Source organism: Haliaeetus leucocephalus, unplaced genomic scaffold, assembly GCF_000737465.1.
Source record: "Haliaeetus leucocephalus isolate CR32 unplaced genomic scaffold, Haliaeetus_leucocephalus-4.0 Scaffold1, whole genome shotgun sequence".
In the NCBI taxonomy this organism is placed as follows: Eukaryota; Metazoa; Chordata; class Aves; order Accipitriformes; family Accipitridae; genus Haliaeetus; species Haliaeetus leucocephalus.
This window is the reverse complement of record NW_010972437.1, coordinates 23,929,031-23,946,693: the sequence shown is the minus strand read 5'-3', so window position 1 is coordinate 23,946,693 and position 17,663 is coordinate 23,929,031. Positions and strand designations below refer to the sequence as shown.

The 17,663-nt window shown below is 44.4% G+C and overlaps 1 protein-coding gene across 1 annotated transcript in view; it reads right to left on the bottom strand.

Annotated features, from left to right (window-relative positions):
* LOC104832625 (kalirin-like) overlaps nt 1-17,663 on the bottom strand; it is an 81,094-nt gene that overhangs the window by 47,709 nt on the left and 15,722 nt on the right. The window contains exons 2-6 of the mRNA XM_010568893.1: nt 12,522-12,805; nt 11,555-11,659; nt 5,686-5,816; nt 1,893-1,959; nt 517-620 (exon numbers count right to left, since the gene is read on the bottom strand). Coding sequence (XP_010567195.1) covers nt 517-620; nt 1,893-1,959; nt 5,686-5,816; nt 11,555-11,659; nt 12,522-12,805 — 691 coding nt within the window. The remainder of the gene's footprint in view (nt 1-516; nt 621-1,892; nt 1,960-5,685; nt 5,817-11,554; nt 11,660-12,521; nt 12,806-17,663) is intronic.

The window sequence follows — 17,663 nt, the reverse complement described above, 5'->3', positions numbered from 1 at the left end:
AGACTCTCTTGTGTGCAACAACATTTCTGTCACGCTGACCAGCACTCCTGCCACAGTGTTTGAGCCAACATAAAGCTGTATCTGTGAGAGTCAGCACAACAAACACCCTCCCATGAAGCCAGGCAGTGCAAAGCTACAGCCCATCAAAGTTTTTCACTGGGAAAAAGGAGTTTATGTAGGACCGATGCTTTGCGTCATGCAGTTGTGCTGGTTCTGATCGGGCAGACAAAGCCCTGTATCAGGATCTAGTGTATGGTGAAACTGTGGCTAAAAGCACATGAATCAGAACATGTTCTCAGGATTCAAGGTAGCGATGATTTGTGAAGTTACTAAGCAGCACTTACAAACCAACAGAGACCATTTAAAGTGAGGCAACGTCCTTTGGAAGTTCAGCCCTGAATGACCTGCTGATGTTCAATTAAAAGCAGCTTAGACATACAGACACCATATACCCCAATCCTTTATGGACGAGCGGTTTAGAAAGGTGCTTAAAAAGGAACAAAATGAAAAACTTACTCTTTGTGCCAGTCATAGATCTGGTGAATATTGCCAAATACTATCTTGTCTTTCCCTTTCATATCTTCAGAAACTCCTTTTTCTTCCATCCTCTTCATGAAGCCCTTTAGGATTAATGATCAGCAATTAGCAAAAGGTTCATTTGAAAGGGGAGAATAATTACACTCTTTTTTTTTCAAAGCAGCAAAAGTTTAATGTCAGTATTTTTAAACTGAAAACGCTTAAAATACCTTTTGTACAATTTAAAACCAGAAACCCACCTAGATACTTACAATTACATAGTTTGCTTAAAAGAAAACTTTAAAGGATTTATTCTGAATATCTACAATACTTACAGAAACCGTTATTAGATGTCATTGAAGTGACAAGTGCAATTAGAAGATAAACCTTAAACAAAAGCAGTTTATCAAGCTCTTGGCTTCTCTGGTAAAAGGAAGAAGCCAGACTCTGTACAGAGTTCTTCCATTCATCACCATAAGTATTTTGTGGGAGCACAAAGCCAAGCAGTAAGTTTGAAGAGTCACATGAATACGATTTCTCACATCTCCTGAGAGTTTCTTTACAAGCCTTTGGAACGCTGCAGCCCTGTCAGGTTTGCCAGTGGTGCATGATGTAAACAGAAGATAACACAAAGGTCTTCAAGTTTGGAAGCTGTTGAAAATCACTGTTAGATGGGCTGATAATTCTCCTTGGACTAGTGAATGCCAAAAGCATTGCTGAAAGCCCATTTCAATCACGTGCCTCCTTGCTGTGAAAAAAACTGGACCCTGCGTGTGAGTTGGCTCTGACAGGTGATCCCTAGGGATCAGCCAGGTCTTTACAAGTTGAAGCTTAAAAAACTATGACTGGTTTTTAACAGAAAAAATCCCAAACTCTACTTTTTCTCAAGGTTTTTTTTGCAAAACAATAATACACGGGCCACACACGCACCTCAGCACAGATCCAAACCCAGCTTCTGGAAAGGTGCTCAGACACAGGACTTTAGTCCAGGTGCAAACTCAAATAAAGTACATGTTACCATTACTCAATATGACAGCAAGAAAAGCAAGAAATAAGTGGTAGGAGCATAAGTTATTCTCCACCACCGCCGTCAAGGCTGCATTATAGCAGAAAGAGTTTGTCACAAGCTGGGTAGCCAAGAAAAACCTTTGCACGCTAGAGTTGAAACCTAAAATACAACATTTGTTAGATGGAAAGAAAAATAGTTTCCAAAGGCATTTCTTCTTGTTTCTGTCAACATGAGAAGGGGACCATGGAAGCAGAGTGCAAAATAAAGCAGTTTGTTTCTCATCCTGTATTTTTTGTTGTTGTCACTTGTCAGCACGGTGCTTTTTAGTGGGAAAACATTTTGCATAGCAGCGTTTGCTTCAGCTCACCTCCACAACAGTTCCCAAGTCTTTGACGTAGTCTTTTTCAGTCTGTACCAGCTCATTTAAGACAAACCTAAATTAAAACAGAACACACACATATTTGACCATATTCCTTGATGTTACTGTTTGCTCCTCTTACCACGTATTACCTCTCCATAAAACCCCACCATCATCCAGGTCACGTAACACAACTCACTCTTCGCTCACTTATAGCTCAGTGGAATGTCAATGACAAAACCCTCACATTTCAGGTCAGGGTAGTTTCAATTCTCTTAACCACTCTTTCCCCCTATCCCTCTTCCCCCCCATATTCTAGGATAGTGTAAGAGCAGCAGCACAACCAGCTGCCTGTACTTTGAACTACCCTTTCTCACTTTCCTCCATCCCCCATGCAGCCCCCCAATAGCAATGGAGATGTGTCCTCACCCATTCTGCAGCAAGCAGGAGAGGATTGCTTGCCCCAGTCCCTCTGGCTCTGCCCAAGATTCAGCTATTAAGTCTTAATCTGGAAGTTTCAAACACTTGGAAAACAAATCCCCTCTCCTGTCATAACCAAGAGCTCAATCTTTCAGACTAGGTAATCTATGTGTGGGTGCCAAATGCTTTACACTGATTTCAGAGCTAATAACCTTGGGTAGGAGAGTCACCTAATGAAGGCCTGATGCATGCAAACAACAGCAAGCTAAAAAAAGCCCCTCCTTTGTAAGTCAAACTGACTAATCACATAATGTTCTTTGGAGGACAATTTCAAAAAGTTACAGCTTGCTGCAGACAGTCTGCCTCTCAATTATGCCAATACGTAGATTTGGCACATGACAAATAAACTCCATCTGTGCTCAAGTTCGCTATGGCAGTAACAAGGCTAACAAGATAGAGGAGTGCTTTCATGTCTAATATCGCTCCATTCACATCAATCTGCAGACTGATCCACTTGAAATGATAGGGCTGAGGGCAAACACTCCTAAGATAAAAGCCTGGTTGAAAATATCTAGAGGGAAAAAAAAAAAAAAAAAGTAGACTGGCGTTGCAAGGAGAGACTCAGTTACGAGAGGTTCCTGAGAAAACAAATCCTGCTCCCGCTGCACTCCCAACATGTCCCTTGCTCAGACAGAGCAGAGGAGATACTTAAGACACGTGGCAGGAAGAGGTCAAACAGCTTCTTGTTCATTTGAGAGTGAAATCCACCCCCCTTGGCAGAAGACAGAGCTGGCAGCAGTGATGCCAGATGCTTGTGCTCTCCGAAGTGCCCTGCCAAGTTGCGTGCCTGGGTAGTAAACATGCGCAGGGCAAAAGGCTGCTCTTTTACAAAGCAGCAGCGTGTGGCCTGAACAAGCGTATGCTGTACAGTCCCCTCTTGCTGGCTGACCTACTGTGCTCTTGCAAAAGGCTTGCCATGTCTCCTCCACCCGAGGAGGCGTGCTGGGAGGTTACTTTCCAGCTCGCACCACCTCTGTCTGCATTGCTCCCCATGAACACAGAGAGCTGCTGAGGGAAGCGGGAGAACCTCTCCCACCTGCCCACTGCCCCTCCTTTGGTTTGAGTTACTGCAAGGATCCGTCTGGCCAAATCGTCCTCTAAAAATGAAACACTGGGTACTTGTAGCACGTAATGCTGCAGGACATGCAGGCAGGTAGGTGTGAATTAAAAAACAGTGCAGCGACCAGGTGTCTCTCAGGTGAACAGACTAAACCTGCAAATTTACACCTCTATTAGGAACCAGGGTCTGCACCTCCACTGCTTACCTTAAACTCAGCACCAGTGTTCCCCCAGCTCCCCTCTTTCTAGCAAGCAGAAAAATCAACCTTGACCATCTCTATTAGTTCTCTGAAGCCTACCTGACACAGGACCTTAGAAGTACTCCCAGATTTAAGGTTTCTAAGATGCATGCTGCCAAAAATTCAAGTTCACTCATCTCCTCATCTGATAACATGGAGCAAGGGCAGGCAGTTGCTTGGAAAGTGCCTGCCCTGGTCACCAGCAGGTATTGACTACACAGCTGTATTTAAAATGGCATGATCTGGAACAAGGATAGAGCCTCCTTACTTCTGAATAAGTCTGAATAACTGGATATCTTGGTAAATGTATTGAATCTATACTGAACAATGCTACTTGGTGAGACTATTGCCTTGTTGCTCACAGAAATGCAGCAATCAAGCCTGATGGAATAGGAGTTTCCTAAGACTAAGGCTAACTGCTGGCGTGCACGTGCTGCCAGAGACACAGGAAACTACTGCCCATGCCTGTGCAAGGATTCAGCTGCTGTTTTCTGGGGAATGGGGGGGTCACAGCTCAAGTTGGGAGCTCAGCTGCCTCATATGGCTATGGAATTAAACCCACCGAGTTGCAGAGATACAGAACACAGACACAAAGGAGCTGGAGAGGATACAGATGTCTTGTGCTGAAAGCCACTAGCAGGTGCTCCTAAACATCCTGGTGTTTAGGAAATCTGGACGGAGGCAGCCACTAATTACACGTAACATGCTGCCAGTCCCCCTGCCAGAAGCGTCACACGTGAGAAAGCGTTACTGTATTTATGCTTACAGTGGCAGAGGTCTCTGCACTAAAACTGCAACCTGAAGTTAGTTGCCAGTTATCTAATTAATGAACTGCTACCAGAGAAACCCAAGAACTTGCAATATTGAGGAGCTTTTAGGAGACAGATGTGGGCAGAGATGTTCCCTGCACGAAGGCTGACGGCTGTCTAGTAGAAAACTCCCATTCAGAAACACATCCAGGAGTGTCATGTCCCTGCCTGCTGCTGGGAGTTGATCCAGTCCCTCACTTTATCACTTCTCTGGCTTTCTACAACAAACAGCAGGAGCAAATGACGGCTTTCACAGACCTGTGACACTTTGCTCCTACTTCTTCTTCTACTCTTAACTACTCCCTTGTTGTCCCGACTTGGTTTCCTTCCCTGCTTGGCATCGTTCCCAAATGGGCTGCTCTTCTTCCACCTCTCACCTTACCACACTCCAATGAGACCTATACGGACTGTTACTTTTCCCCTCCATCTACCATTTGATTAGATCACTGCAGTTACTGTTGTTAGCATAAGAGGCAGTATAAAGAAAACAGCTACCTCAGCTCTCTTTCATATAATTCTTGATTCTGTTTCTCCAGTTCTCTGTGTTCTTCAGCTGAACTATGCATTTAAGAAATGCTTTAATCATGATAAGCTTTGAAGGCACAAGTGTTATTTTTGTTACATTTAAGGAAGCATACAGATAGTTTTAAAAAACAACTTTCATGAGCTGTCACCATTTCTTTCCTCTCCCATTACCATGAACATGAGGGCTTCCCAAATGAACTTTCTCTTCAGTGGCATGTTTCCACCACAAATGCATCTGAATTCTGCCCCTTCCTTTGCTAATAACTAAGGCAAAAAAATATTCTCTCATTCAAAAAATCCTAGGGGGATTCTCTGTTCTTTTCCTTGAAGGTAGCTAACAAGGTCAACCACGTATCTCCCTCTGAGAGCTGATTTCACCTCTGGCAATGCAGTAATTACCAAGGCAAACATCTCAGTAATAATTGTCTAGCTGTTCAGAGGCTTTTACAGCAACAGATATTTGCTATCTGGGGTAAAAGCTGTACATTTTAAAAAGTGATGATGAACTTCCTGGGTATGCAAGTGCTTTTATAAAGTATTTTTACAGGTTAAGAAAAAACAGAAGCAAGCAGAACACAGTTTTACTCCCAGTTCCGTGCTCATTCACTAACTACAAAGTATTCTTTCAGTGCAGCTATGTGTCCTCCTTGGGTGCATATTTCAGAAAGAAGAACCATCAAGACAACTTACATCCTGCCTCTCATTGCTTTGGCTTTTTGTTCCTCTTCAAGGTTTCGTGGGGGAGTTGAAGGCGTCATTCCTTCATTTAAGCAGCCAGTGGCATCTTTTAAGCTTCCTCGGTAAGATCCTCCTTCAAGGGTCTAAAAAAACCCCAAAGAACAATAAACATTATCCTTGAACTCCAGCATCAGTGTTATCTTCTGTTTCAAGTCAGTTCTGCAATCAACACTGCAGTCTAAAACCAAGCAGAGTATTCAGCAACATTTTCCTGCAGGACTTAGTGAAACACAACCAAACCAGTTTTGAGTTGATATAAGACCCCTGCCCAAAAAGCATTAAAACAGAGAAGATGTCCTTTTGCTAGAAGATGGAAAAAGATGTTCCAGTAGCCCCAGGATGAGAAAACTCTTCCAAATTATTTCAAAACAACCTGAAAATATCCTGGTGTCTCAATCAGAACCACTGTTAGGCTACACGTGGTCAGTGTTTCTCTGCAAGGGGATTCTTGGCAGTGAAGTAAAACACAAAATGAAACAGAAATAGATAGATACATAGTAACATTCCACAATAATTAAAGTTTCCCCCAAATCCCTGGAAAGTAACTGCAATTGACCTAACAGCCTGTATGCAGGGAAGGGAAAATAAAATATCCTCCGAAAATACATCTAACTGGATTAATGAAATACTTTTCGATTTGTTAGTCCCTCGATGGAATAAAACTATTTTGAGTAAATTTTCTGGGAATGTCCTTCTCAGTTTCCCATGTCACGAAGAGCTCTTTCACCACTTACTCCTTATCAAGCACCCTATGAACGCTGACTATCTTCATGTACCAACATCTCAAACCAAGAAAATACCAAAACCCTCTGATATGATTCACTAGATAAAGCTGCTTCCACAGAGTTACAGTAATTTAATGATCACTGCGGGTTTTTTTGATTTGCTTTTACTCTCCTCATCCTTCCAGTATACGTAAGGAAATGAACCTTTGCAGGCTCATCATAACCCTGCTTTAATCCTGACTTGTTAATTAAGTTAAACTTGCTCAAAGCAAGCATTTCCCTAATTTTAGAGGTCTTGGGACACGTAGAAAAAGGTTTAGCTTTGATACTAACATTTTGAACTGTTTCAGGGAAAACTTAAGAGAAGCCAAGGTATGAAACAGGATTTATTCCTTGTCCAACAGACATGGGACCAGATAGAAAGAGTACACAATACTGAAATTTTTGAACAAATTAAAATCAGAGCATTTTTATTGCTTATTCCACTCCCTGTCATAAAGAGTTGACATGGCAGATTAAAAGTGACACATGAATCTTTGTAAAATTAAAGCACAGCTGTGATACTTCAAGCAGTTCTACTCTTTAGAGGGTCTTTTCAGCGAAGCCAGAAGACCGAAGTCGCCTGTTGGGTAGTAAAACTCCTGTGCCTCAGAGCAAGCTTTAAAACAAAACAAACAAAACATCCCACTGTGTAGAATATTTGAATACCAACAAGACCCCAGAAAGAGTACAGCACAGTAGCTCATGCTCTGCAAAGCCCGCTCCAAAAGTGCCTTTCGACTATGCAGTGCAGAGCCTACCTGGCAACGTGAGATGTAGGCTTCATCTCACATGAGGAGGAAAAATATTAGACACTCTACTGAGAAGTAGAGCACATAGGGTTAATAAAAGCATAGCAGATGAAGGTGGAAAGCAAGGAAACCAGAAACAAGAGGCAGACTTTAAAGCCCTTCCCTAGAGTCATATTAGGCCTGTTGTGTACACAGTTTTCACAACACTAAACTTACCAGCTTACTTTTGACCAACTTTTCTATTGCACTGACAAGATCCGCAGCAGTTGGGACATCGGAGGAGCTCTGTCGAGCAGCTAGCAAAGAAGAGGACTGCAAGACACCAGGTTGCAAAGGAAAAGCAAGTTAGCAGGATGAGAAGGGAGCAGGAAACCAGCGGTCAGTGAAGCAGCTTCTGAGACAGGAGAACGAATGTGGAAGGGGAGCAGGAGGGTTACAGGACCGCATGCATTGTCAGGTGAGTGAGTGTGGCCGTATCAGACAAGCAGAGAATTGTCATCCACTTCTGGCTGCCCATCTCCCTGCAGCAGTTCCAAGGCTGGGAACCAGGGAACAGCATCAAAGCACTGAAGTTCATTTGCAACCAGCCTACAATACTCTTAATGTCTGTTGGTTCCTCCTTCAAAGGATGTCTACAGTCTTATGGGCTCCAGAAAATTGATCTTCTTACTGCAGATATAAGAAGTTACCCCCTCCCCCATACATACATATTTAATAAATGCAGTTAAGTACAAGGTACACATGGAACTACAAGCAATAGGGGATGGAGGCAGGGGGGAACAAATCATCCCCCATCCCTTCCCCACAGATCAATCACAACTCCAAATGAACTCAGATGACACCTTCCATTCTTGCAACTTCAGCCATCTAAAATGTTTATCTTTTCTCTCCCCTCTCTCCAATCAGTGGAGAAAAAACACATATCTCATCTATCCTAAGCACCTGGCACAGGAGGGCAAAAACACTCTTTGGAGATGCCCACTTTTCCCTATTGACATGAGAATATTTTCAGTCTCACTTCTCTATGCCTGTCTCTTGGTCACAGTTATTGGATTTTAGGCGCCTGATATCATGTGATGTCTTTGGATGTCTCCCCATTACAGTAGCCACAGCTAATAAATAGCTGCTGGTTGTTACAAATCTTCAGAAAAACCAAGACCTCTCCAATGTGCTACCCAAGCATCCCCCATGGCACTGTGAAGACTGGCCTCTGTGTGAAATATTCAGCTTTAGTTTAAGGTTTTTGCTCTGTACAGGCCTCTTCAGCCCTTGGTCTTTGTCCAAAGAAACCTCACTTTGAAAACCCAAACTCATGCGATAGCTATGGGAATTGGTATTTATTAGCTCACCTGTACGTACATTTCTTTTGAATGAAATACAAGCACCGACTAAAACTATAAGCCCTTTGGTAACCTGCCTTCGGCAGGCTGACACAACTAAAGCATGGCTAAATTTTTATAAATTCTGCATTAAAATTATTAAAAAGCTTATTCATCTCTCAGCTGCTTAATAAAGGTCTTCAGGAGAGCAGCAAAGTCACCACGCAGGTGCCGATGAACACGCACCTGAGATTAAGTAGTGCTGGGGAGTGAGACGTGGAAATGTGGTGGCAGGAATTAGGCAGCAGGCCACCTCTTTAAGCAGCCCTTTGGGGAGGTTGCTCATGTCGAGTGACGCAGCCCCAGGAGGAGAAAAAAAAAAAGGCAAAGGAGACCAATCCCAAACAGAAGCCTTGTGACAGAGAGGAAGGGTGAGTAGCCTGCCACTCGTCTCTTGTCTTTCACAAATAATACATCTAATCAACAGCTCTAATTACAGCAACAAAACCTACACGTAATCAGGCTGGTAATTGAGGAATTAGGCTGGTGATGCAGGAATCTCATACAAATGTAAAAGCTCAGACAGCCTGTTTCACCTGCAATGCGGACAGACGTGTCTAGGAAAAAAAAGACTGAAAATAGGGACTTTGAAGAGACAGTGGACAAATACATAGACGACAACCGTCAAACATAACCATTCTAGCAGGAAGAGTCCAAATTTTGGAGGCACTAAACAGCTGTTGCTCTCACTTCTTTTAACTGAAATTGCTCAATATCTCTGAAAAGTAAGTAACTGCAGGATTTTGAAGGGAGCATGGAAATATTTGCTGCCTACAAGTCTTTCACGGTAAAATAAAACTCTTCTGTGATTGACAAAAGAGTCTGGTTTGTGTGGGGCAAATCCAAAAATGGTATTTCTACTTCCCAGGCAGTAAATTAGGAATTTCTAATATGATAATATCTTGCAATTTGTCTTTATAAGAGCCTCCAGGAGCAGTGAGGCATGATTATTACTGCCTTGCAGATGGGCTCAGGGAAATTTGTCACCTCCCGCACCGTGCGGACATCCACCACCTACCACTACTGCTTCCCCATGCTGCTGCTGGCCAACCTAAGCCCGTGCCTGTAAGCAGTAGCAGGACATGAGCAGGGAGCTGTGCCCAAATAACATCGTTAAAGAGCTTTTGGCTCCAGCATGATTCAAACATTGCTAACGTGGTGCTCCTGTGCCAGGGGATTCAGGATCCATGTTTGTGAGATCAAGTTTTTTTTCCCCATGACAAAAAAGTGAGTTGGGGAAGAAAAAGAAAGAGAAAAAGGGTCTCAGACGCATCTTGCTCTATTTAATCTTCTCCTTTAGGAGTGGGTGAAGAAACAGGATGCCAAAACGCTCTATAAAGCTTAGACATCTGGAGCGGAAAACAGTTTAGTTCCACAACATTGGTGCTGTCAGAAATGTATTTAAGAAATACTGAAATCACATGGCATGTTAAAAATCAAAAATAGTGACCTGACTAAAGCAGTTTTGATTTTCTCTAAAAAGAACCCAAGCCAACCTCCCAAAAAAACCAAAAGCAAACTAACCCCAAAACATTTAGCTAAACAGCATGGGGAAAAAGCCCTGTGCAACTGCTGTTGTGCTGGGCATGGATCCACTACAGCTCTGCTTCACCGACCTTTTGCCTCTGCCCCTCGCCAGCCAGCCAGCAGCACATGCAGCACCCAAAGGGCAAGAGTCCACAACTCCAGCTGCTTCCTTCTGGTCTGGCTGCCACCACAATGTCATAACATTTCCTGACAGATTAGCAGCAAGCCCCCGAATCCTTTCCTCCACCATTCTGCTCCTTGAGTCTCGGAAATATTTGCGCCCTTCTCTCTGTATTTCCAAACTCCTGCCTGAACCTTCCCCAAGAACATTCTGGGTTGGTTTTTTTTCTGACAATTTATTAATCTCCCCTATCCTTGCTTCTTTGCATGCAGTAATTACAATCAGAGAAGAGAGATACAGAAGTGGCAGTGCTAAAAACAGATGCCAGCAGGAAAGCAGGAAAGAGCTAAACAGGAGGATGGATTTCTACAAGGGAGATGACAGCGCCAGGAAAGGGTGGGGGAGGACACGTGCAGACAGGACCCACACTGACTGTGAACGCAAACCACTGTCATAGCCGTATTCACAGATTCTCACCCCAAGGCCAAGAAGGCAACGGAAGGACTCTGCAAGCCACTGCACCATCTACCACAGCAAATTCTGACTTAATATTCAAGAAGCCCTAGCTAACAGCAGAGAACTACCACCACCAGGGTGCACAAGGATGGGCAGACCAAAGTCTTTCCCACCCTCCTGAGAGGGACTTCAGGTACCTTATGGGCTTCTGAACTAACTGGAACTGACAGACTCTTCAGTGATGATCAGCCATACATGCCGAAAATACCAAACCATAGCACTGGGTATGCTTTTCCACCTGTAAGTTTTAAAGCACTTCAGAATGGAGGGTGGATGGTGGGGCACAGACTGACAACATTCCCGGACCCCAATCACACACAAAGCTTGCGTGGAGAGTCCAAGCTACCTAACTCTTGGTAAAGGTGGTATTTCTGGATTCAGGCAGACTCCAGCTTCTGTCCTACTCCTCGGGCCCAGGCTGCCACCAAAGACCATTTCTGCTGCTACTGCCAGACACCAACGGCACTTTTAAAACAAGACGTGGAGAACGTGCATTATCAGCCAGAGTGGAACTTCTGACCACACACAACACAAGTACACGATTGACCTGTCATGAAATGGAATGCCAGGGCTAAATTGCTTATCCAGCACTATTTGTAAATCCAGTTGGTGAAAGGTATTAGATTACAATTGGCACATAGTAGTCTCTTATAACTACAAGTCTAGGCCCTGGATACTAGAAGACCACTATGAAACCGCTGTGAGCTAGCTATATGAAAAATGCACTTAAACAGCAAACTGATGTAGTCAGGGAGATCTTACCATCTCATCTTGGGTTGGGTCATTGTCAAAAATCTTCATAGGAGGAGGAAGAGGTGTGTGAGACTCTTCATCTGGTTCGTCTTCTCCCCAACCCTTCTTGCTCTTCTGAAGAAAAGTTAAATATAATTAGAAGCAGGGATGGGTTTCTATCTTTTTAGATATCTGAGACTTACCACCAGGCTTTGAGTCTGTTAATACTAATACTGGCTCAATATTGCGTTGAGTGGAGAGAATTGCAGGTAATGCTAAGCATCATGGAAGAGAATCAATAAAGACGTAAGGTTTTGCCAGTTAATCCTGGTGCATTCTAAGAGTTAGAGAAATACAGTTTATAGGTCACCCAAGCAGCTAAGGCAGTTATGGCTGCCTGTGTGCTGACGGAAAATTATTTTTTAATTTAAATGAGAACAGCTCAATGTACAGTTTTTAAAATGTGTTCCTCTATTTGTGTTCAGTTAGTATCTTCTCCATTTTTTGCTTGTAATTCCATATTCACTTTATCAGGAAAGAGCCATTCTGGCAAAGAACATGCCTGCAGAGAAACTGCAGCTACAAGTACGTAGCAGATTTAACAGAAACATGGCTATTTCTCTGAGTGTTTTCTTTCAATAAGGAATTACACTGCCATGGTAGGATAAGGGTGATATGAACCCCAGCAAAAAGTGATAACAGCTGCTCAAAAATAACTTAATTTCTATCCTTGGCAGCTTTCTAATAGGCTATTAAAAAAAATATCTAGTCAAAGGACAATAATATATGCAGACTTTGAAATGCTGTTCCCTATATATTCCATTGCTTTTTGGATGACAATGCTGTTTGCAACACAGCTTCAATCAACGCCATTTTATATATGATTCGCTGTTCCCTCTAGACCCTAAGTGAAGTGCATTTACTCAAGTGTGAATCAAACACCACAGAAGAGACTATCAGAGATACCGTCTTTCCTGCAACAAACACCAACACACACCTCATCTGCGCTGTCTCCTTGAGGAGTGGTTTCATCTCCAGTCTTTGGTGAGCCAAGGTCAAAGCTCTTCCTGCCATCTCGCACCTTCTTTTGTTTCTTGATGTTGCTCTCGGTCTTCCCGCTGTTCAGACGGCGCACAGGACTAGTCAACCATTTCTTCAAGGTGTTGGTTGAGCGCTTGGGGCCAGGAGAGCTCTGGATGGAGTTGAGGGATGGCTGAGGTTGTAAGTTGGCCACTGAATCAGACTTGCCCCCATTGTCATTAGAAGATACCGAATATGCGTCTGGAAGAAAACAACGCAGGTGAGAGATCATACCAGCACCTCCTCTATTTCCTAGGGCACATCAAGCGCTTGGCAGTCCTAAGTATGAAAATACAAGCTGCCTCGATGAAAGGTTTTGTGTTTACACAAGGACATTGGGTAAACTTTATTGCACACCAGAGAGGAATATGCCCTGCAACAGGCATTTTTCACGATCTTACACACTTCTCTCATTTCCTACCATACTATCTGTCCTTATGAAAGATCACAGACAGCAAAGTTATCTAGTTTGTGATGAAAGCCTGAATTTCATGCTATGTGCTGAATTTCTCACCTTCTTCCCACAGATTTCATTGTGAATTGCCAGAAAAAGCAGATTACTACAGGAGACCTGACAGCCACCAACACTTTGTCAGGTTCTGATTCCATAAATGTTTCTCAGCCATTTCCAGACCTTGATGACATTACTGTTAGTTAGACTACTTATTAACTTCTGAAGGTTATTTGAAGCACCTTAAAATTATCTCCTTTGCCCCTGAAAGCAATTTTTCAGAAGACTTCACACCTTCCCTAGAACTAAGAAACTGGAACAAACAATTACAAAAGATGACAAATGGTTCAAACCAAAGGAAATTCCCAAGACGGAGATGTAAGGCAGGCTTAAATTTAAAAAGATTTCCATTATACCCAAGCAGGAGATTCTGCTGAACTGTATCCAGCCACAATTATCAATATGCATGTTCAGATTAGCACCTTAGAAATGAGTGCAACCTCCCTTACTCCCCCAAAAAGCAACAGACCAAAGATCTGCCAATGTCAATACGTCCTTGAAACCAAAGCAAACAAGTTGCTCCAAGATTTCTCAATTGCCCTTTAGGAACAAGTGTCCTGCTTTCATCTTTCTGAAACCATGGCAAGGCAACTCCCTCCCCAGGAGTAATCAGGGACCGAGATGGTTAATCCCACAAGGTTTAAGACGAATTTTTTTTTTTTTTACAGAATTCAGAAATTGTCACACTCCTGTAAGATACATCTCAGACTGTAGATCAGAAAGCAGACAGCTGATGTTATTAAACATTTTTAGATGGTTATCTCTGAATCTTTTATCCGCCCAGGAGAAAACAAAAACATAAGTTACAACACATGAAAATAGCCTGGTGCATCCAGATATTCTCAGTTCAGCAATAAATAGCATTAGAGATACTGGGTAGTACACATGCTGAGGGAGAGCTACTCTCCCAGAGAGTCATTACCTATAACGTTTTAGAAGCCAGCTCCTGCTACCTGCATGCAGAGCTCCTACCCCGCTGGGCAAGAGCTGCTGCTCACAGCTGGCTACGCACTGAGCAGAGATTGCAGCCCGCCTTGTCTGCCAGCTTGTAAAATGCAGACCGTGAGAGTTATAATATTTTATAACCATAGACAGCCTCAGTCAGAAGTTGAACCAGTAATTTATTACATACCTGAGGTCAAAAGTTAGGTTTTTAGAACATAGGGAAATAATTGTAACAAGCTAGAGGAAGTCAAAGTTCATTTCCCAGACAGGAAGAAAATCCAAATCATCTGTCTTCTGATGACAGGAGCAAGCATGAGAGGGGCTGGGATGAGGATGGATCCCAGGTGGAGCTGCTGGGGTTTTCCTGACATTCCTTCGTAGGGGCAAAGTAGCAGTCTTATCTCAAAAAGGCCTGGGTTTAGCCAGCTCCTGTTGATGTTATTTCATGCACACGAAGTGGCGTTAAATCAACTAGCACAAGATAGTATTTGTCAGTGGCCAGCTTATCTTCCACTCAATAGGCTTCAGATAGTCTCCTCTCGCAGGCTCTGTGTGATGCTCTGGGAGTTCATCAGTGCACCTTTCATCAGCAACGTTCAGGGTTTCACGAAGGAGATTCTGATTTTCCAAGTGCCTTTGCCTCTCCGCCCCCCCTCAGAGCACTGAAAGCCCCACAGGTGGTGGGGGAAGCTCAAGGGCTCCTCGCAAGGGGCTGTGCCCAGCAGGGTGCCCTCAGGTGCCCGCACTCCCACTGCTGCTGCAGGAGGATTAACTTTGGGAATTATTGGTGCAAAGGGAGCCAAGCTGCAGTCATGGGAGGAGAAATGCTGGAAGCGATCACTCTGTGGTGGCTGTCACTGTCAGGGATGATTTGGGGCAAGCAGCCGTATCATGGACTCGCTGCTGTTGCTGGGGACTGGGCTCGGGGGGAGGTTGAGGAGAACCGAGGACAAGCTGGTCTTCCCGCATCTCAGTTGATTAACGTACAGAGAGGTTTCTACTACAGCTTGGAAGTAACACAGAACAAACTCCTACCTCCAGTCGACGGCACCTTGCCAATTTACCTTTTAGTGAGGGAGGGGAGCTGACAGGAGGCTAAATGGAGCCTGGGACAACCCTCTCCACCCCAAGGATTTTTTCCGAGATGCGCAATCCTACCTCAGCCCGGTGGGCTCAAGGCAGGGCCAAACCCAGGAAAACCAAAGTCCGTGATGAAAGGGGCAGGGACCTCCCTTCCCACCAGGAGATGTCCCTGGTTTTACGAGCAGGGCCAGACCCCAGCCTCGCTGCCTCCCTCTCCTTCCCCCAGGCAGTACAGCCACGGCCGGGGCACGGACAGACACACAGCACCTCTCACACCGCGGCAGTCTTCTCTCAAGGCCGTCCTGGGGAAGCAATGGTCAGTCATTGTCCCCTGTCACCCTGGGGAAGGCAGCAGGTGGGCAGAAACAGCTCAAGTCCCGAGTTGGTCCACAGCCCACCCTGCCCGCTTGCAGGAATTTTGTCCAAAGTTTAACCTAGAGCCAGGAAACCTCTGCAGACCGAACATCAGGCCTCCAGAGCCACAAGCCATGATGAAAGCCAACCCAAAGGTTTCCAGAGGGAGGTGTGTCACACCATGCAACAATCCCACTTGAACCCAGGCTCTGGATTTTCCCACTCAAGGTCATGTCTTTGGTGATGAAAAAGGCTATTTACCAAGGGGCTACTAAATCTCAGTTGTGCCATGCTGTACGCAACCCTGACAGATATGAAGTCTCCTTCTTTCTCCTTGTCCGCTGAAGTGCCCTGGCTGATCATTGTAAGGCATTTGGGACAGAGCCTGGGCTTTGCTTGGCCCATGCAGCCCAAGACTGGAAACGTGGCCTTATCTTGCCTTTACGTGGTAATGTAGTCCCCGCTGGCTGGAGGATAGGGAGGGAGGTGGAAAAGAAAGGCTGGTGTAAATCTCCCTGGTACCCAGCTACCATGAGAGCCCCTCGAGGTGGGGTGAGTTTGCTCTACCCACCGCCCTACATATGTACAAAGCACTCCCATCTCATTGTCCCACTTCCCACCATTGCCAATCATGGACTATCCAAAAACCACACCAAAGAGTCCACACACAATACTCATAACCTTTTTTCCTTTTCTTTTTTAAAGGAACTGCAAATATGGACACATTTGTGAGCAAGTCGCACTTGCTGTTTGCCAGCCCTGCTGAGAATGATTTCCTTTGCACGTAAAGCAGGTCACCTCGACGTGGCTGCAGAGGCAGGACTGGAGCTCAAGGAAGAGCAGAGCTCATGAAATGAGATACAGAAACGTGCGACACAAAAAATCTGCCAGGAAAGACTTTGGAGACAACCTCCTAAGCTGTGCTTCTGTGAGCTCTGCTGCTTCCATGGCACGTACAGCTACAAACACATTAATCATGACACTTGATACTAGCCTGAGATCCAGACACCAGGTGGATCAAGCAGAAGAGGAGGACATGTTACTGTGCTCTTCTTGCAAAGCACTAGCACATACGTACTTTGCAAACTGTAATGGTAGAGCTGTTCGAAAACACAGTTTGCTTAAGAAAAGCCAGAGAGCACTTTGGAAAAAGATGCAGCGGCACATTGCGTGGCAATTCAGGCAGTCACTGCTGCTTGCAAGGACCAGCAAACCAGTGGCTGTCCTCGCACTGCAGCGGGTCTGCAGGAACGTCAGGGCTCAGCAGAGAGCTGCAGCGAGCAGTCTTCCTGCCACCAATGTCCCAGGACACACATGTCTAAAAAAAGGTATTTGGTGAAGCAAAATGGGTGTAGGGAGGTCAGCAGACTAGTGTGGCTAGATTGATTTCCTGGCCAAACCATTCATTCAGACAGAAGAAATGATGGTTTCCAAAACACCCCTGAGCAAACCTCCAAGAAACTTCTGGCAATAGGACTGTGACAGATACTCAGCCAGACCAAAGAGCTTTAACATTCAGAGCTTTTGCACTGCCGGAGGCATGAAATATTTGTTGTTGTTGCTCAAATGAACAGACGTCTATAAAACCACAGCTCTTTTACTTGAAAAATGGAAGGTTCCAGTTCTGTGCAACCTTGGGTGAAAGGAAAACTGAAAATCTCATAGACCCGTTTCAGAGGCACAGTTGTATTCCCATTTGAGTCAGTAGGAATTACTGCTGGAACATAAATACAAGGCATTTTATTTTTACCTCCCTGCTCCCCAGAGCACGCATGGGAGGGGAGGTCTGTCTGATCAGGCTCATGCAGCACCAGACTCATCTGCAGGAACTCAGATCTCTGACAGGGAAAGGGAAAGACTTCTCAGAGCAACTCAGAAGAAAACATCAGGCTTCTCTTTTAGATTCATACTAACCACAGATCATATATGATAGGAAGGAAATATGTTTCCATAACCAGAAGTTAATACAGAATATACCTATGAAGACAGGTGACTATGGCAGGACACAATCTTGCTTTAGGTGAGGTGACTCTTCTTCTGATTTATGTACAGCTCCATTTCTCACCCCAGAAAAACAGCCTGAGAGAAAAGGATTTTTCCACAGAAGTCAAAGAAGATGAGCCAAAATGGGAACTCTGTAATCCTATTAGCATGTGCATTTAAATC